We start from the raw sequence: 20,287 nt of genomic DNA, 5'->3' as shown, positions 1-20,287 counted from the left end.
ATGGCTAAATGGTTGTCCAAAGTGTAAAATAAACCATTATTTAGGGTTTCTTAGTGTTGGGACAAATCGCCTTGGTCAATACCAGTTTTTCACTAATGAATTGCAAACACATTGTAAATATAACTAGAGTACGGCACTGTGCCTTTGGCTGGGAGTTGATTAACTGAATAAAGAAATGACAGAGAAGGAATTTCTCTAGCTTCATCTGTTCCTCACGGCTCGGGCAGGTATTCGGAGATACGAACAGTTCTCCATGTGGATTTCAACACTGTCTGCATAAAACAGGTTGTAAGAAAGCAGTCAATACATTTTGATACAAACTGCTGTCACAAAACCAAGCTCCTCAGATGGCTACCCTTCAACATTCAGCTCCTGATTCTGCTTTCTGTTGATCTTATTAATACCCTGACTTTCGCTGGTGTTTTGATACTCATTTCAAAGCATGCTTAGGCAGGAGCACAGTACAAGCATTATAAATTCGATTCTCGGCCTTTGCTTTTCGAAATTACTGATCTCTCTCCTATTTTCTGTTTCATGATTGCCCATTGTTCAACGCTAATGAGAATCGTACCATACTTTCCCATAACTGGGAGGCAGCGTGCAGTTTCACCGCTGTGTTTTGGTTTCTGTATGACTGAGTGGCGTGTGCTATCTTGCTCAGCGCTGCAGAGCCTTGGTTTCTGTGGGGGCTCATTCTGCTCGGCCTGAACCACGGATCTCAGGGGTCGCTCGCCGTCCGTTCTGGCAGAAATCGTTCCCCCCCCCGACCTCGCCGGGTGCTCCCCGGGGGTCCCCAGTCCGATGGGTGGCCTTTGAAGTGGCTTCGCAGGGTGTAGCGACGTCGGCGCCCGATGAGGATTTTGAACGCTGCGTGCTTAACCTGCTCTCTTCAAAGCCCCAAAGGAGGCTCCCTCACTTTAACCCACTGTGTGTGTGTGTGTGTGTGTGTGTGTGTGTGTGTGTGTGTGTGTGTGAACTTCCCTTGGAGGCTGGAAGTTAATAATCGGATTCTTCTGTCCTGAATTGCCCCCAGAAAGGAACCTTCCCATAACTTGATCGCCAAGCAGTGGATTGGAAACCAGGCTTTACTAGCAATGTCTCCATACTAACTTTGCATCTTCTGTAGCTTTGTCCCTTCCATATCCCAGCAACGAGTGGCAGGAAAATGAAATCCTGGGCAACGAGCAGTGAATCGGGACTCTCACGCCCTCACGTTCTTTACCCCGCCTCTGTGTTCCTGTGTTTTCTCCAGAATGAGCGTGTCGTTCTCGGGATGATGGCCCTGCGTTTGCTGCCTCTCCTGGTCGTCCTAGCCGCTGCTGAAGTGTCCAGCCACGTGAGCCCAGGTTAGTCCTGTTGCGGTGAAGCGCAGAGAGCCCAGTGTCTCCGTGGGGCATCTCCCGGAGGAGTGGCAGTCTCTGTGAAAAATGAACTTCAACCCCTGCTGCCCCTGTTGTCCCTGCAACAGTTACAGCAGAGATAGCATTTGCTACCACTGAAACAGCTGCTATTGCTCCTATTGCAGCTGTCAACCTCATCTGCTGCCTCATCTGCTAAGTCTATAAATGCTTTTATATCAATGTTCCACCTCCTACCACTAACTATATTAGAAGCAAGACTAGTCAAAACAGTGCTTCTCCTGGTATTGCTCATACTGGTACTGGTAATCATGCATTGTAATTTAACCCTTTTACCAGGGTCATTGTTTTAGGTTTCACTTCAAGTTGCCTTACACTCCTTGTAAAACAAAAAGGCAGCCGAGGTGAATCATAGCCTCTATATAATTAATGCTCTGTAGCAACATGCAATCGATGCACGGTTACAACTTTGGAAAGCACAGGGGAAACAAAGTCGATGAATCTGAACAGTGGAAGAAAACCCTGCCAGAAGAGCAAAATTGCTCTGCGTGGTAGATTTTTAGGAAGATGTAGAATTCAGGACGACTTATAAAGGACATTCCACCTGCTGCAGTTCAGCTCTTTGTTTAGCTGAATAAGGTCCTGTAGACTGTGACATTTTTGAGCAGATGAGCATACAGTATATACTGGTCATATTGAGCTAATGTATACTTGTGCCACATGCATGTCCTTTGATATCCGGTGTTGGCAAGACATGACATTTTTGGAAACACGGGAGACTGTTTGTGTGACTGAGATATAAAAGCATGTAGAGATGCCCGGTGCTTTCGAACGCTGGTGTCTGCCTGCCCTGCCCCTTGGAGGGCTTTTTTCGTAATAATCTCAGTACTGGAAATGCCGCCAGTGCTACCTTGAAGCTTGCCAGCTGCCCCAGATAATCCAGCGGCCTTTCCAGAATGATGAGTACTTTCCCAGGGGAACTGTTCACAACCATCCCAAGACCTGGCCTTCATGAACATTCCCCAGATAATGCTTTTGTGCAAATGAGATCCCCGGGCCTGACTCTCACACTGAGGGGACCCCTACACCCCCATACCATACCATCGTTGACTGCAAATGGCACCTGTGTCCCCCAAAAGCTCCCAAAACCACAATCGCCCAGATTTCGCAACTGTTGCAATAGCAGAACTGCAAAATCTTCTTTTACTGCTGCCATTCCCACCTGTAGTGCTGATACCACTTTGCAAACCGCTCAGATTGCAACTGCAATTACTCATGTTTCCACTATTGCTGGCCTAACGTACTCCACTTACAGGAGGGGACCACTTTGTCCTCTACTGAAGTCACCTGGGTGACACTCAGTAATCTCCTCTGCACCAGCAGTCCCGCTACCCTGCAGATCAGGAGGGGAAATTGCTTCTCCTGCTGTATGATGGGGAATAGCAGGTGCCCAGTGGAATTTTACTGGGGCTCTGGAGTTGATACCCCTGCTCTTTAGAAGCGTGCCTGGGATCTTTAAAGACCAAGTATTCACGACCTCGGTCTGAGGTCCCTGAACCTTATTTCCACTGGTCCTTGATTCAATGGCAGGCTCCTGTGGGGTAGGTTTGTCTCTACCTTCTGGAGTTTTACAGTCAATCAAACCCAGGTCCAAATTTCATGGGGAAAAAAGTGACACTTCTGAATGTTTTTTTTTTCCCCCCAATTTGAAATGATTTTCGATTTTGGCTGACTTGATGGAGCAGGCCATTTCCTGAGAAACCGAAAGCACTGTTACATTCAGAGCTTGACCGATAAGATATCACAAGGGCGTTTAATAAATGCACGCAGTATCGGACTACGCCTTTCTCCTGCCCCAGTTTTTATGGCCTTTTGTGTTCTTGTCTCAGCTGTCCCCAGTCTGACGTGCACGAACGATTACATCAACAATATATCCTGTGAGTGGAGGAGCTCAGAAGCATACAGCAATACCTCCTGCAGAGTTCATCTTGTAAGGTAGGAGTATGCCATTAGGGTGTGCCGTTCCCTTTGTGCCCACAGCGGTATAATTGATATGTCTTTATGATAGTTTTTGTGGGCTATTTGTATGATAATGTGGCATCAGTCTTCTTTTATATTTAAAACCTGATTTGCTTGGCCTTCTCGGTGCCCTCCTGTATTTCTCCTGTAGGGTTACTGGCAGTAGGTTGACAGCAGGTGTTCAGCAAAAGAGGGAAAATTGACCAATTTACCCCTGGAATCTGTTAGTGGCGACATTTGTCTGTCTGAATTTGGGTAGTGCTGTGTTCTACAGTATATGACACTAAACCAGGTGTCTCCAAGCTTTTCCTAGGGAGACCCAATCTAGCTAGTCTTATCGGTCACCCTAAATAAGGGGTCTCCGTCCCCGGTTCTGGAGATCACTTCACCCTCATTACAGATCAGTTACAAAAGGAATATTCTTCTGTTTTAGCATTACCTTCAGCTTCATTACACTGACTTTTGCTACACATTCTTCTTCTTTTTATCAGATCAACACAGCAATTGGATCTGGAAAAGGAATTAAGAGAGGTTCTGCTGGGATGACTTTGTGAATTCTGCTGGTTTATGTTGAAAACTATGTAAAAACAAGAGACTGATCTGAATTTTTTTGTTTCAGAAGGAGAAAGCAATTCCAGTGCGATCTCATCGCATCAGATGAGCCAACCGTTTGCAGTTGTAGCATCCAGGTTACAAAAAATCCAAATGTAAGATCCTTAACTTTTTTCTCAGCATATGCAATGGAATAATAGAAAGTTGGGGGTTGCATGGAAGCCTCATATAATGGATTACAATGTGAGCAGAGTTTGGCAGCAAATTCCAGTACTACGATAACTTAGTTTCCCTTAAATTCCATTTCGAGGAGTATGAAATGAGTATAGCCTGAATTTGTTCTCCAGATCATCACAGATGTTACAATATAAGTTACAAGAAGATAATGCTACTCATGGGGTCTTGGACATTCAGTTTAAAGTCAATTGACCATCCAACATCAACAGATTGCTCTCCCAGGGACTGGAACTAAACACTTGTATTCACATGACCAAGCTAATTAATAATATGTTAGGCCTTCAGATAAGCATTGTATATCCACATGCATGCACATCTACAACCATAGATACAGACTCTGTAGCAGGTGGTACACCAGATTCTGATACATAAACTAATGCTGTAACCATCTCCCTTTCACAGACCCAGTCATTTACATCTGTAGATGAATGTGATATTGAGGTGAGGTGTGGTGACTCCAAAGAACCTGCTGCTAAAATAAAGGACTTTAAACCTTCGGAAAATGGTAATTATTTATCTTGTGTATATGACACAGAAATAGAAAAGATATTATTGTACATGTCCTCCAAAATGTATGTCTGTAAATGGAGTGATGGGTATGTTAGGAAGTGCTGTTAACTCTAGTCGATTATAAAAAAGGAGCACCTTTTGAAAATAAGCTGCTAAACCTTTTAACAACAACTACTTTCTGCTACTATAACTATATCCTGCCACCTGTAGTGGCAGCAGTAGTGGCCATCATGCTAATCTGAAAACACTGCATGAAAATATCATTAGGTTTTGTACACCACTAATACTGGTGCTACAGCTTCTACCACAAATAATACTGCTGTTTAATATAAAACTACTAAGAACTGCAGCGCTATCTCACAGACTCTTAAGCTTTCCTCTCGTGCTGTGCTTCACAGTGAGGATGAGACCACCAGACGCACCAATCATTGTGAACTCCACTGTGTCCTGGGGTGCTGGTGAACGGGTTTCTCGGCTTATATACGAATATGAATTTCAGATCAAATACAAACGTGCTGATCAAACGTGGGAGGTGAGTGTGACACAATGTGAAAGGAAGATGACCAGTGACAGAGTGTGTGCTCATGTTCATTTCTAGTTAGTGTGCCACTGTCAATAGCACTATGGGTGTTTAACAGTCAGTCCAGTATTGTCCTCTTCCTTAGTGCCAGTGTCTTTGTTTAATAGTAGGCCAGTGTAAAGAGCAGTATGGGTGTTTAACAGTCAGTCCAGTATGTTGCTCTTCCTTAGTGGCAGTGTCAATGTCTTTGTTTAACAGTATGCCATTGTAAAGAGCAGTATGGGTGTTCAATAGTCAGTCAGTGTGTTTCTAATCCAGAGTGTCAGTGTCTGAATCTTTGTGCAACACTGTCTCAGTGTCGGCATGTTCTTGATCCGGTTTGTCACTGTCAGTATCTTTGTATAACAGTGTGTCATTCTCAGTATGTTCTTCAGGCAATGTGTCAGTGTCAATATGTGTGTGTAATGATGACTCACAGTATGTTGTTCGAGAACAGAATGTTCTCTTTCCAGAGTGTTAGTGTGGCTGCATCAGTATCAGATTGCTATTGACCTCATTCCTGAACAGTTCCCAACACAGCAGTAATGACCTCCAATGTCATGGGAACAGGAGAGCTGAAGCTCCTCTTGGTTTTTATCAAGTATTTGTAAAGACATTTGCACCCCTAACACAAATGGTGCATGAGAGAAAGCATCTTGAAAATGGAGTGGGATGGAAAGGTATTGTACTGTATACTATGGAATAGTATTTGTACCACACTGTGACACAGTACATTGCTGTTTTGGGGGAGTACTAATTACTAGTCGTTTAGGGATTTCACTGATTGCACCAATTCAGAATATGGAGATGTTAAAGAAAAGTTTGAAACAGTTCCAGTAAACCACTCAACTTCAGCAACCTTAAACTACGGGACATGGATGCTGGGAATTATTTCATTTGGGGGTTTGTGTCTAGAGAAAGCTTGCTGATGTTCTTGCTCCTGTGTGTTCTAGGAGGCAGAGTCCAGGGTGGTTGTGAACAAGGAGAATTCGACCCAGTTGAATGAGAACATGCTGGAGAAGGGTGCACTGTACCAGGTCAAGGTCAGGGTCCGTCCAGCTGCAAAGGGTCCACTGAAAGGAGTGTGGAGCCACTGGAGTCCTGTCTCTGAGTGGACATCCACCGTTGGCATCGTCAAGCCCGGTATGTTCCCTGTCATTGCCCCTTACACTAGCTTCATTGCTTCACTTTGATAAGCAGATGGTTTTCCATTTCTTACACTAGGGATATCGATCTGACTGGATAAATCATTAACATTTTAAGCTTTTAAATTTGTGTTTGTGTCAATGTGTCTGCCCTGCGATGGACTAGCGTCCTGTCCAAGGTGTATCCTGCCTTGTGCCCTATGCTTGCCCGGATAGGCACCGGTTCTCTTATGATCCTTAATTGGATGAAACAGTTAGAACAAGGATGGATGAATAAAATAAGGGCTGCAAATTCGTCATGTTTTCGTAATGAGCTCTCTTCTGAAACATCACCACAGTAACACATGAATAACCCAAGGCTGCTCCTTTTATTGGTGAAGACAACTTGGTAACAAGTAAGATAACAGATAATGATCTGTAGGGAGGCTGTTTCCGTATCTTAGACACTTCAGCTCATTATGCCAGAGCTCATCATATAATGGCATTAAGAGAAGAAGAGGGCATAGAACACTGGTCCATCACAGGGATTACGCCCAGGAATTTATACAACTAGGTGGACTGAAGCAACTGGGGTACAGTATTTGACTTATGAACAAAATGAGGGCCTGCAGCAGGGACGTGAACCCACTAACCACTAGTTATGGGTTCAGAGACTTTCCCACTACATGATGTTGCCCCCAGATTCCTAAAAAAAACAAGTGACAAGTGCATTGCTTGTGAGTGAGTGAGCAAGAAGTGTGATATTTATATGCCAGTGAGCAGAAATGCGTGAAATTACAGTTCTACCTCCTACTGGACATTTGTCTTAATTTCATTATTGTTTCAGCATCTTTAAAAGGAGTATATTTATATGAAATGTTTGATGCATGATACAAAAGCAGTTCCCCTATTTTGGGATCTGGAGAAAAGTGACACCTTTTCAACCTTTTAAGCTAATAGCTTGACCGATAAAGAGGTGCCATCTTGTTGCGAGGAAGCGTCCCTCCCAGGTTTCATACTCCAACATCTGAGGGAAAAGGTATTCATCTGGGTGCTCAAGCTAATCAAATCGAGGGAGGCCTTCTAAATTCTGACATTGCGGATTATTTTTTTATTACATAAACAGAATTGGGAGTAAATCCCTTACGTCTGGACTCAGCAACTCCTGTGCCCACAAGGGGGACATCACGAGCAAAGTGTATAGACGGGCAGCTCCAACCTGCCACCTCTCGAGTCATTAATCTCTTGACCCGCTAGGAGCTGGGGTGCATCTGGGGTGCAGTGGCCCCAGAAAGCTCTGGCCTCACTGGCATTGCCAGTATGGGACCCAGGCTGAGACGTGCAGCCTGGATCATAAAGCTCGAACCTGGGTTCGGAGCAAGCCCCGTTGCTGGCTGAGCCACTCTGGTGTGAGGAGGGAGTTTATGACGTTTTAGAACTGAACGCATCTTCATTCAAGGGGGTGCTGCAGCCGATACCCCTGCTCCTTTCAAGGAAGGGCTGGGTGAGACCCTCAGATCAAGTGGCCACCTCTCGCTCGTAACCTTTCTTCTGTTCTCTTGAAGTAAAACAACAGAATTCCTGTACATTTCCTCATCTGATGCCTGTGCTTCCATCAGCAGTAAAACGCGCCTACAACCCAGGCTCAAACGACAAGGAGATCATGGACATCACTTTAGCAGTGGCGATTCCAGCAGTGATAGCAGTTTTCCTGACCATCTGTATTTGTGGAATTTGGAGCCCTAAATGGTGAGAACCCGGCCGTCGAGGAGATGTGGGACATGGGATGAGAGGAGTGTTCAACTGTTCTGAATTTCCTTTCTAATTAAACCTAACCCTTTGTACGGAAAATAGGGTCCGGCTTGGTAAAAGCCAAATGACAGGGCAGGACTGTTTCAAAGCTGTCCTGAAGTTCTTGCGATGGTAGTGACAGATTTAAACAGCCTTCTGCCTGCTTGAGGGAGCTGCCTCTGCATGTGGCTGAGATTTTTCCTTTCCCTTCTGTTTTTCAGGTCCTATAAGTGCCTTCATGTCCCCGATCCCTCGAAGTACTTTGACCCTCTGAACTCTGTCCACGGAGGAAACTTCCAGGTAAGGCGACCTGCACCTTACTTTGGTACAGCTGATACTGTAACCATTCATCAGCTAGAAAGATGTGCTTTAGGTATGGGATGGGATAGGATGGAATGAGATGTCGTAGGATTGGAATAATGGGATGGGATGGAATTAAATGGGATTGATGAATGGGATGAGTTAATGGGATAGGATAGGATGGAATTGGGTGGATGAATGGAATGAGATGGATGGGAGGGAATGGGATAGGATAGGATGGGTGGAATGGGATAGAAGGATAGGATGGATGAATATGATGGAATGGGATAGGATAGGATGGAATTGGGTGGATGAGTGGGATAGAATAGATGGAATCCAATGGAATGATTTCCTATATTATTCTCTACAGTTTCCTCAATGAGTGTGTTACTGAATCCTTTACCTTATGTTGGTTAGTGAGCTAGGCCCTAAAACATAATTAAAACACACCTTCTCCCCGTTTACGGAAAGCACAGAAGCGTTGCTGAACCTTGAAAATCGAAAGGTATCTCTGACGTCAGACTCTGTGGTTGACCTTTAACAAAACCTGCACAGAAACAAAATGAACAGCAAACCATTCAGGCAAAAGGCTGGCTTTTTATCTCACTGTTTATTTGATGTAATTTGAGGGAATGGAGTTGTTCTCACTGCCTCATTTAAAAAAAAAATCAAGGGACAAAACCCCCCATGCTTATGACTTTGCCATTTTACAGACATGCAAAAAAAGAGAAAAGTGTGAAAAATTTGAAGTACTTTTTTGCTTTCTCAAGGAAGTGCTTTCAACCACACGAAAAGCCCCGCAGTGTGTTCCACAGGGAAACGCCTTCTGAAAAGAGCCTTTGTGTGGTTTCTGTATTGTGCTGAGTCCCCCTCCCCACACACACCCACACACACACACCCACACACACACCGCCTGCGCCTGGCCCAGCTTGATGGCATCATGAGTGCAAGTTAAAGACAGCGAGAGACAAGGGAAGGATAGCACCAGCAGGGAAAGGCGAGGGAGAGAAGGTTCAGAGATGGAGAGGAGGGAGAAGAGCAGAAGGAAAAAGCACGTTTATGAAAACAACAAGTGGATGAATGGATGACTAGATGGGTGGATGAATGGATGGAGGGATAAACAGAGCACTGCCTTCTTTTTCTCACTCGAGATGCACTGAAATCTCACGCTCGGGCAATCTCTGTAGTGTCATGTTTGCTCTTGCTAAATGCAATCTGTTGTTTGATGGTGAAATTGTCTGCAAGTGAATCAATCGCAGTGATCATTATTCACCATAATCGTCAAACCCCTGTAAAACGGGAAGCTTGTTTACATTCCCCCTTTGATTCCAAGTATCTAACACAGAAATGTTGCATTTGCTAACATGCATACTGATGTGTAGTTGCCATGAATGACGAATTAGGTAATCCAGTTAGCCATTCCCCTTTTCCCGCAACCAATCAGAACAGTTGACCAATGTCTTTGATGTAAATGGAAAAGAAAACGTTTTTTCATTCATTATCAGTTAATATTACTTGTTCTGACATCACTACATAAACAGTAGTTAATAACAACCGTCAGATGTCAGCGCCTTAGACCTGCACCGTTAGGGTTTTACGCCTGGCAATAATTACTAGCAGTTGTGAATTCATGGTCACGGATTGCAGCACATTACCCCAAATGTACACTTCCCAATGTTTCACTGGAATATGTGTTTTCCAGCAGAACCCAACATGGGGACTTGGGGAAAAAAAAACAGCTATGATGACAGTTCTCTGATCTACGTCCTAATACTTGGATGTCAGGTGATAGAGAGCACTTCCAGAAATTAAAACCTTAAATATGGAGTTGGTTAAGATAGGTGTAAAATCCAGAAAAATGGTTGCTTGCAAATAAACCCATCCTCTTTAGTACGGTTGTGCTACATGTTTTTTTTTAATTTCTTAGTCCTAGACTGCTTGGACAATCAAGAAGATGTGGCAGCTCATTTTTGTCTTGATAGTATTCTCTATCATGCACGGGCAATTGTCAAGTAACTTTCATCTTGCACGTGCATATGTGGTGTATATATACCGTATGGTTATGTGCGAGACACCGAAACATGCAACTGTGGTGCGATTTAGGAAAATGAAACATTTTCAACAAGCTTTGGTGGCAGGCTTATGCAGACGGACAGTCCATTTTTGAAACGAGTCGCGTGTTACTTTTTACGTTTGTTAGATGAATTCATTTTTCTGTTAGCAAATATTGCAAGGGGTTCCCCAGGGGCTTGATTTGGAAACCATTCCGCCGGTCTGTTCAGAATGAAACATCGGGTACAGAGCTAGAAGGCACCTGAACTCTGGGGAAGTACCTTTGGATTTTTTGGGTGAGCCTGCGCATTAAAAAGTTGTTTTCCTTTCTGTCTCAGAAATGGCTGAGCCCCACTTTCTCCCCCGAATCCTTTGACACCCTCAACTCGGAGCCCGTTTCGCCCGTAGAAGTGTTCGAGGCCAAGGACACCACCAGCCTCTTCAAGAAGGCCTACCCCAGCCTGCAGGAGCACTGGGACAGCAGCGGCCAGTCCTCCTGCTTCTCCAACATGGGTTACTTCTACTCCAAGCACCCCAGCTCGTACGAGATCGAGTCCTGCTCCGTCTACTTCAGCTACCAGCCGGCGGAGTTCGACAGCGAGGAAGGAGGCAGCGGCGACGGCGGGGACACCCCCATTCAAACCAGCTCTTCCTACGAGCGGCTGGATCCTTCCTCGCGCGAGCAATCCGATCCCGAGCATCCCGATTCGGGCTGCGGCATGGAAAGAGGGGAAGAAGGCGACCAGGAGACGGAGGACGGGAGAGAGGGAGGAGAAGAAGCCAATCCTTCGCTTTTGGGGCCCGGTTGTCCTCCGCCTCCTTTCAACCCAGCTTTTCTTCCTGCCTTCCCCGCTCCCTTTCGCCTGCCAGGAAGTCACCCCCAGCTCCTGGCTCACCCCCCATTCCCCTTCCCCCTGCCTGGCTTCGACTTCCGAGCCTTCGGCAGCGGACAGGCGCTGGACAGTGCCCTTTCCAAAGCCTCTTCAGCTCTGATCCAGCCCTCCGGAGGCGGCTATCTGTCCGTGAAGGATGTCCAGAACCGATACTGCAACAAGTCCATTTGAAACCAGGAAGCTTGGAAGGACATTTCGGATTCAAGTGCGGCGCGACGTCTTTTGTCCAACCCGACTCCCCCCCCCAACCCTTCTTGTTTTGATTGGTTCAAATCCCAGCCGCGCGTAGTGGCGGCCAGGATGACTCGCGGCCAAGCTAACTTGCGCAAGGGAAGGAATGTAAAGCAAACTCGAACATTGGCGATCTCGGGGCACGATCTCCCACACCGGATCCTGGAGAGCCCTCGTGCCTTCTGGGTTTTGCCTGCTTTGCTTCAGGGACACCAAAGTATAGGATTAACCTGTCAATTATTAACTTGGTCTTGAGTCCCAGATTGATCAGGCCTATTCAGTCACAGGAATGGTCCAGGACCTTATTGGTAGAACAGAAACCTGTAGGTCTGAGGTCACAGCAACTCACTGCACCTCAAACCCAGTCATGCACATCCAAACAGAGAGGGTGTGCTAAGAATGAAGTCTTACCGATTTCTTTTTTTCATGATTACATGTTTTCCAAGCTTGGTTTCTTTCGGGAGTAATAAACACCAGTCCCTGCCAAAATACAGGGGTGTATCTGATACTCCAATTTTGAATGAAATCAAGCATATAGTGGGAATTTTGGGGCAGGTGTTCACTTTTTGAGCATTTGCTTGTACTTTTGCAGAGTTATGAGGCAGTGCCTTGTCTCCTTTTCCAAGCCACTGACTGGTTTATGAAAAGGTGCTTGCTGCAGGGGCTTATTTCTATTTCAGTTGATTGTGTCGATGACATAGTCCAAGCCAGGACAAGTAGTAAGTGGACTCCCAGCATTTAACCCCACGTTTCACAGCACCTGGTCTGTGGATCTGCACCAGTCCCTGCTGTGACCTTAAGTAACATTACCAATAAAACTGTATTCTTGTTCTGGACCATATTTTCACCTACACAGTCTTCAAAGGATGAGAGCTGGTCTCTGGTGCAAAAAAAGGATTGAGAAACTCTGATTCATCTACTCTCTCAATAGGCACCATCACTGGCAGAACCAGTCTCTACTCTGAGAGTAGGTGGGGAATGAGAGTGTATTCTGCCCTAAAGTGGACGCAGGAACGTCTCCTAATCCCCAAAATCTCTACTTCTCTCTACAGGAAGCCCTTCTCTGCACAGACAGCACAGCGAAGTGTGTACAAGCACAGGTCGCTGGTCCTGATTCTCTGCTCAAGGTTTCTTGTGCCGAACAAATAAAGGACTGCCTGAAGTTTCAGGTCATGCTGTCTTGAAACATCATACACAGCAATGTGCAGGGAGAATGATTGCCTACTCTTTGTGAAATGGCTAATGACGACAATGAAACAGTGGTCTAAAGTGATCTTTGCTGATTTTGTTTCCCTTCTGGTAGCAGCTGTCATTTATAAACTGGCCAGAATGGCGTGAGCAAAAACTTGCATATAATGCAAAAGACTGTGCCGTCACATACCTGCAGAACAGAAAGTTCTGTACTCAGTGTTTCCATTCTGTACTGCTTTAACCTGTCAAGGCCTGACAACACAAATGCTTGACAACTGCACTTTTAAAGTTTCACCAGTTTTCCTCTACACTATCGGTTTCACCATGCGTTCTGCACTCCACAAAGAGAGCTGTATGACAGCAGATACTTACAAAGTGTGTGTGAGACACCCCTCTTCTGGTAAATTATGGTATTGTCATACTCTGCTGTGCATTGCTGAAGAGAATCATGGGACAGGTGCAGACACAACAGGAACAGCAGAACAGTACAAACCTTCATAAAGGGTACCACCAACAAATGGTTTTGTCTCTTTGTATTGAGGGGTCCATTTTTAATAGCCATCGCTAGCTGACTGTTTATTTATTTCTTTATTGTTATCATTATTTTATTTAGGAAGCGTGCCGAGGTCATCAAACAAGACTACCTACCAAATATGGACACCATCTTATAAGCTATTTTGTGTTCTGGCTGTCTGGAGAATCTTCTTAGGCAGAGGCTTCTTCCAAGAACAGTACAACAAGCCATTGAGCAATCTTGCATCTGACTATTTACAGGAAGCCTCCTGACATTTCTTTCACTCAACACTTAGCAATTATCCAGACCAGGGGCAGTGCGTACGAAATGAATGGGATGCTGCTGCTGTTCACCAAGAAGAAATAAACAGCAGGATGTAGCAAGTACAGTTTTTTCAAGCGTTCAAAGTGCAGGACAATTTGAGTCTCGATGAATTTTGTTAGACTTCACATTGAGTTTGGGCCTTTCATGCCATCTGCTGGTCCAGCACATTTCTATACTGGTTGTATGAGAAGAAATACTGCTATCTGGTCTCCAATACTTTAAAAAAAACTAAAGGCTAATGCTTTGGTACCTCAGACTGTTAATTTCTCCGAAGAACAAGTCTTCTGGCCTGGCTCTGACGCCGTTGTCTTGTTATCTCGTGTCAGTGTTATCACCGTATCTCGACAGGTTCTCCTGTCTTTTTTTTTATCGTTTTGTTTTATGAATATTCAGGAGGCTTACTAGCTCCACTTTTGAGAAAGAAGATTGGGCTCTCTTTTTTTTTAATGTGAGAAAGACTTTATTGTGGTTGGCCCCGAAACCTGCAGTGCAAAGAAACCAAAAGAAAAAACAGTGCAGTCAATGTCTAGGTATCGCGTGTTTTTGTTTTTCAAATGTATAATTTCGTTATGATTTCTATTTCTGTTGATTCAGTTGTTGTCTGGATTTTTAATCATATATGACTAGCTTAGGCACTAGCATCTTAGAAAGTGTTTAAAGTGCATTTCTGTTTAGTGGCCAAAAACAAGGCTAGTATAGTATACAGTACGTTATTTATGATTTCTGTATATTTTTACTGATATGATTAATAATAATGGTTGGTTGGTATCGTTAATAGCTCACCACCAAATGTCATTAAGTAGAATTTGGAATGAAGTGTTTGCTGTTACTTTTATGTACCTAAGTACATACAGTATTACAATATTAGAAGCAATTCCCAAGCACACACCTGGGTACACAAAAGTAACTACTGAGTCAACAAAAAAACCATAAGAAGATGTCTTTCCAATGTAGGGGAAACCCATGTAATGTAGCTGTAGTCCGATATAATGCTGTCACAGCATCTTTCAGATTGCTCTGGGTTTAATGTTTTGTTAATAAGTTTAAAGTTCATAAAGTTTTGAAAAAAGGTGACAGAGCTTTGCTAACCTTCAGGGGCTTATCAGGCATTTAAATTGAACAGATTTTTGAGTGATTGCAACATTTTTCTGTAGCAGATCTTAATAGGATGCCATTCAAAGTGTTTTGCAAACGAGAGAATTGGCTCTAATTTGTTTATTTGTGCATCAAATACACTAAAGCCAATGCCCCTTCATTGTGGTTAAGTAAAATTGTATTCCATTTTTTCTTTGCATATCTCTGTTGTTTATTAGGAGTAAAATTAATCATTCATAATAGTGTTAAGAGTAAAATTTGCTCTTTGGAAGGTTTACACTTCCTATCATGAAACAGGTAGAAAACATTGAATTGCAGTTGAACGACAAAATTCACTTCAGTTGTAACTTCTGGTGGAAACAAAATCACTCCGAAAATGAAATTTTTTTCTATTTGCATGTACTTGTATAAGAACAGAAATAAAAACCATGCTGCTAGTTTAAATATAAGGACTTGCTCACTGACAGCTGTATTCGTAATAAAGTATTTTTATTGAAGGCTTGTTCGTGTGTTTTTGTTCAATGGCCATGTGAACTATAGCTTTGCCGCATCATGTGTCTGTTAACAACAGACACAACCACGTGAGAGGTTTAATTACAAATTGTGGAACTGAAAACTGATTGTAATGGGAATACAATTTCAGCACAGCTGCTGTTCTAAAGATTATATGGTACTAATGTGAAATCACTCATCAACAATTCAAATGAATGAACTTGTTCAAAATTTCATGATTTGATACAGGTACATAGTGTATCGGGATAGTGTTGTTGGGATGGGATTTCACAGCAGAAGAGTGAAATTAGGTTTTCTAAATGCGTGGAAGCCTCCATATAGGGTTAATGAACTCTGTCCTTAATCGGCATCTACAGCAATTCACAAACACAGAGAAACCTGTCAATTATTCAGAATATAAATTTTACAATGTCAGCGATTAGGGCTATTACAGCTATCAACACATCTGCTAAAGGGGAAGGTGGCGATTTATTTTTTCAATTTACACACGATTGACAAGTCTCGTTCCTCCTCTGAAATTTATCTGCTGGTTTTAAAGAAATGCACGTGCCATCACTAGTCACTGAATGCTACCGTTTTAAACCAGTGTTGTAAATGCCAGTACCACAACACAAATCTAAAAACCCGATTTGCAATTCAGCTAAAAAAAAATAGCTTCAATTTCAATTTCAGCAAACAATGATGTTCTGTTTGTATTTTAGCTCTGATTGAGATTTTTTTTTTTGCTTAACTGATGAATTAGCAAGAAACGTACTGCTTAAGAAAACCTGGGCTGGGATTGTCATACTCACTCTTGCCCAAGTCCAGGGCATTCCTAATACAACAGGTGGATCTACTAATCAGGCAATTAGTTGAATTAGAGGAATTTTTGATTGGGAAAAACTCCAATGCTTTGTCGGTCAGGAAAATATCAGAAACAGTTTCAGTGCAAGCTTGTCTTTCTTAGGTCAGCCTGAGACATGTCTACAAAGTGCATGGTCCTGTGTTCTACATGCTTTAAATTCTCCAGTGTACAACAGGTGGATCAGGCTGTTACCACCTCCTGTGGAAGAAGATCTGTTCCACCTGCCCGCATTCAGCTCAGGGCCACCTGTGCATTGCTAGAACGCTCAGTCTGAGTAATTCATTGCTCGTCTCAGGGTTCTCATTGTTCACACCTCTATGCTCTGACCCACAATTTCTGGATTTCCCCTGCACTGCTTTCCACGCTTCCCTGGCTTTGGACTTGCTAACTTCCTGGGTTCTGCCTATGGATCTCCGTTTGGTCCTTTTCCTTGTGTTCCCTGGTTTCGACCTTCAGCCTGCCTTTGGATTACAGCTCCGGACTGTGTTTTGTTTTCCCCTGCTTCTCACCTGGCTGGCATCTTCCCTTTACCATCATCTGGATCCTGCCGTTAGTCTCCAATCGCTACATCATACTGTATTGTAAGTACCACAATTACCATAAAAATTGTAAGATATCGCAGGGAGGAGCTGGGATACAGCAACAGTGGGTACTTTCTATGCAAGTGTATAAAGCAACAACTAATACTGTACTTCTTTTATATTACAGAAGCTGATGGGACGACAGGTCAATGTGTGTCCCTTCTTGTTAGGAGATACTTGAGATACATTGAAATATGTGCTTAAACACAGTTTCGCAGACATCCTTCTCAGTATGGGAAAAACACATCAGTCCATCTAAGAATAGGCTGATTTATCAGGCAAGATAGACACAGCTGTCCAGTTTCTCTTGTGAAATAAAAATGGCATTGAGGGGTGTTTTCTTCAGATTCCTCATCAAACCACTGTGGTGCATTTTTTAAAAAGCGAACAAGCATTTCTCTCAGGAGAGATTCAAAGGTATTAGTGAATCTAATGAGTGCAGTGAGTAAGAATGAACATCAGTTCTCTCCCTCTACCTCTTTGGACGCGGCATTTCAAATCTTTTATACACTGTACATACTGTATTTCCAGATCTGTCATTTAGATGCCCACGTCTCTGACTGAGGAAAATGTCCCCCGCTGTTTACTTTGGCAAAACTGCAAGAAGGCTGGATGAAGATCAGGGAGCATGTCAGAGCAGAGAGGATCACTAGTCTCTCCAAGCCGATAATTCCCCATTTCACTTCTGGTGGCCACGGTCGGCTCCTACTCCAGAAAGACAACCAAAGCCAAGATTAACCTTCAACTTGGATCACACCTTCCCCCTTCTCTCCACGACAGGCTAATGTCTTTTTCAATCCTCTCCGTTCATTTAGAGAATTCATTTTTCACACCTCTCCCACAGAATCCCCCTTCCTGTGAGGACTCTTCATCAGCAACGGTCTGTGCTCATTCCGTCTTTCGCTTCATATTCCAGACACTGTTCTGGACATGACAGAACGTGGCCACATTGTGACGCTCCATAATGATGCTGGCAGAATGTAGCCCATGACCTCATGCACATTGCAGTTAAATAAAGGCTGCTTGATCTTTTGGGTAAGAATATCTGTGTGCAACAGCCTTTAATGGATCATAGAACTATTACTGACATAAATGCAACAGGATGTTGGTATTTCCTTTCCAGTTCAGTTTCTGAGAAGCACTGTGGGTTCAGTTACTATTAATGATAAATTTATACTTTTCTGTCTGACATTTTTTTTCTGTAAAACCCTGTACCTTGTCAGCTAGAAATAGGCCTAAAGAAGTTTCACTGCAGCCTTGTCTTTATTACAGTACCTCCCCTAGACACGTTTACAAAATGCACTGTCCTATTTTCTACATTCATTTAAATTCTCCAATGTATATTGGTATCTATACATATTTTTCATAATCTATGATGTTCGATAGCTGAGTAGTAATATGTAGCTGATCTGTCCAACACAAACCTGAGTTTTAAATGACACTATCAATGCTTACATTCTATTAGGGCCAATGTTTGGAAAGATGACTCATTCCTGCTTATTCCAAAATCACATTAAGTAGTGGAAAATAAGGCATTATGTGACTGTGGTAGAGGGGTTCATACTTAAAGGAAGCACCTTGTGAATCAGTGTAGACAGCAATCCTGATACCGTTTTGTTCTGAAGTGCAATTTGCAATACCCACTTCCACAGGAATTTGGGAACACAGCCCAAGAAGGTTTTGGGGTTGAATGGGTCAGTGGAGGACAGTCCTTACGCGCTCGCTTTCTTTTCTTCAATATTACGAATTATTTTATACTTTCTACCCACCAATCTGGCATCGCCTGCAGGTTCGTACCTTGGTTCACCCCCACACCTGGAAGTAACAAGGGCCTGTGCGCTCATTCTTCCACCACACCTATTTCTCTAAGTCATTTGCCATTTGACATACTGTACTGTGACATCAACAGTGACCTACAGGAGAGTCAGACTGGATTGGAGGAGGAGAACAGCTCTGATGATGTCACTGGGGTGGGGCTAGAGCATGTGTAGGCAGGCCCAGCTAACTGAAACTTCCCCCATCATGGAGGAAAACAGCCACTTATGGTTCTGATTGGTGTACACTGGACTGAACAATACCCCAGTCTAAATTTGGCAAGCCTAGCCCACTGTCTGAGGGGGCACATTTACTGATTCGGCCCCTCAGGAGCCACAGGCGTTTACTCCAGATGAAGATGGCCAAGCCATGGCAAAGTCATAGCAGCAGAATCTAGAGGTACCTTATAATCTACACTTTTATCTTTTTTCTACAAAAAATAATGCTTTTCACAACTTTCAGTATAGGTAACTTCAGGGCAGGGAGTGTAGGGGTAGTCCTGAATCAGAAGGCAAAGAAAAGGAAAGAACTGATGAGACACCTTTTCAAGCTCACTGCCTTATTAGGCTGTGAAAGACAGTGCCAGTGTCTGGCGTGCAACAGGAAGCCTGATTTTTCTTTTAAAGAGTAAGCTTGTTAAAGGAAACTGTTGCTTTCATGTGGGTTGATTTATGCTTCCTCCTTGCCTACAGCCCCACGAAAGGAGAGCTCGAAAAGGCAGCTGGTGGAGGCGTGGGGATGGGGGCGGTGGATCAGAATTGGCAGTTCCAAAAACAAAATCCCAATACCAGCGAGTGAGAAATCAAGCCTACTGGAGCGTGAAACCCAGCTTACAGGACAGGACCACTCAGCGCAGCACCGAAACACTGAAACCGGTTGGCTTCAGCTCCACCTGTCCATCTGTGCTGCAGGTTTTGCTGGATTGGTCTGCTAGGAGGGTGTGACTGAACCAGCCACATAACAGAACTTAACTGCAGAACAGAACAGGAGCTGACGGGGTCAACATGAGGAAGCAGGGAAGGTGAGCAAAGCTCCAGCCCACCATTCATCCTCCATTTCTGCCTGGAATGGATGTGTCCTGGAACATCTTACAGCTTGCAGAACCACTGCCGGCTTTGTCAAGTCAAACAGGCTGGGCAATGTATAAGCCTGGCCTAACTCTGGGCTAGGAGACTAGTCAACTTTAGAGCAGTCTCCAAGCAGTGGTGCTAAGGTGGTACAATGGACTTGAAGCTGCACGTGATTGACCTCCCGGCCTGATGGGCACTGTGATCTCCAGTGACGTCACCGAGAGGTGCCTCCATTGTCCTTTATGAGGCATTTGACCCTGCTGTTGCTGATGTGGGCTTTGGCAAGGGTTGGCATGTGGTCTGCATCGCTTTTCTGCTGGAACACGGGCAGCAGCAATGAGCCAGGGTACCGACAGTGTTGACTGAAGACTGAAGAGTAGAAAACGAAAATGATCAGTTCCAATTCCCAGTTATGTGCAATTCTCTGCTCTCGGAGACAACTGAATTACTGTAGAATAACTGTAATTACTGAATTATTGTGTGTGTGTGGGCTGGGGAGTCCCAGTTATTACAACCGTTCAAGTGGTAGCCATTCACAAAGTAATCAATCGCAGAACACCTTTAGGTGAGGACACGGTCTCTGATCACCAACATTTACAACAACAGTGTGACTGACAGAAAGGTCACACAACTTTGGGTGTATCTACTGTAAGTGTATTGCTGTAACGAACAGTTCTTTCCGGACCCTATGCGGACGAGACAGTCCGACGGAGT

The 20,287-nt window shown here is 44.0% G+C and overlaps 1 protein-coding gene across 8 annotated transcripts in view; it reads left to right on the top strand.

The window, feature by feature from the left end:
* The window catches only part of LOC148648729 (interleukin-2 receptor subunit beta), a 51,114-nt gene extending 35,867 nt beyond the window's left edge, over positions 1–15,247 (top strand). For 6 of the 8 annotated variants that reach the window (XM_088606570.1, XM_088606569.1, XM_088606576.1 and 3 more), the window contains 9 exons: positions 1,253–1,346; positions 3,248–3,353; positions 3,997–4,084; positions 4,569–4,671; positions 5,075–5,208; positions 6,189–6,378; positions 7,979–8,108; positions 8,372–8,450; positions 10,841–15,247. In XM_088606570.1, the coding sequence (XP_088462696.1) occupies positions 1,253–1,346; positions 3,248–3,353; positions 3,997–4,084; positions 4,569–4,671; positions 5,075–5,208; positions 6,189–6,378; positions 7,979–8,108; positions 8,372–8,450; positions 10,841–11,566 (1,650 nt within the window). In that variant the 3' untranslated portion in view covers positions 11,567–15,247. The remainder of the gene's footprint in view (positions 1–1,252; positions 1,347–3,247; positions 3,354–3,996; positions 4,085–4,568; positions 4,672–5,074; positions 5,209–6,188; positions 6,379–7,978; positions 8,109–8,371; positions 8,451–10,840) is intronic. The other 2 variants (XM_088606572.1, XM_088606571.1) reach the window with 2 other exon arrangements.
* Positions 15,248–20,287: the final 5,040 nt, after the last annotated feature.

Source organism: Lepisosteus platostomus, chromosome 14, assembly GCF_059453375.1.
Source record: "Lepisosteus platostomus isolate fLepPlt1 chromosome 14, fLepPlt1.hap1, whole genome shotgun sequence".
NCBI classification, from domain to species: Eukaryota; Metazoa; Chordata; class Actinopteri; order Semionotiformes; family Lepisosteidae; genus Lepisosteus; species Lepisosteus platostomus.
This window is presented reverse-complemented; position numbering and strand designations above follow the sequence as displayed.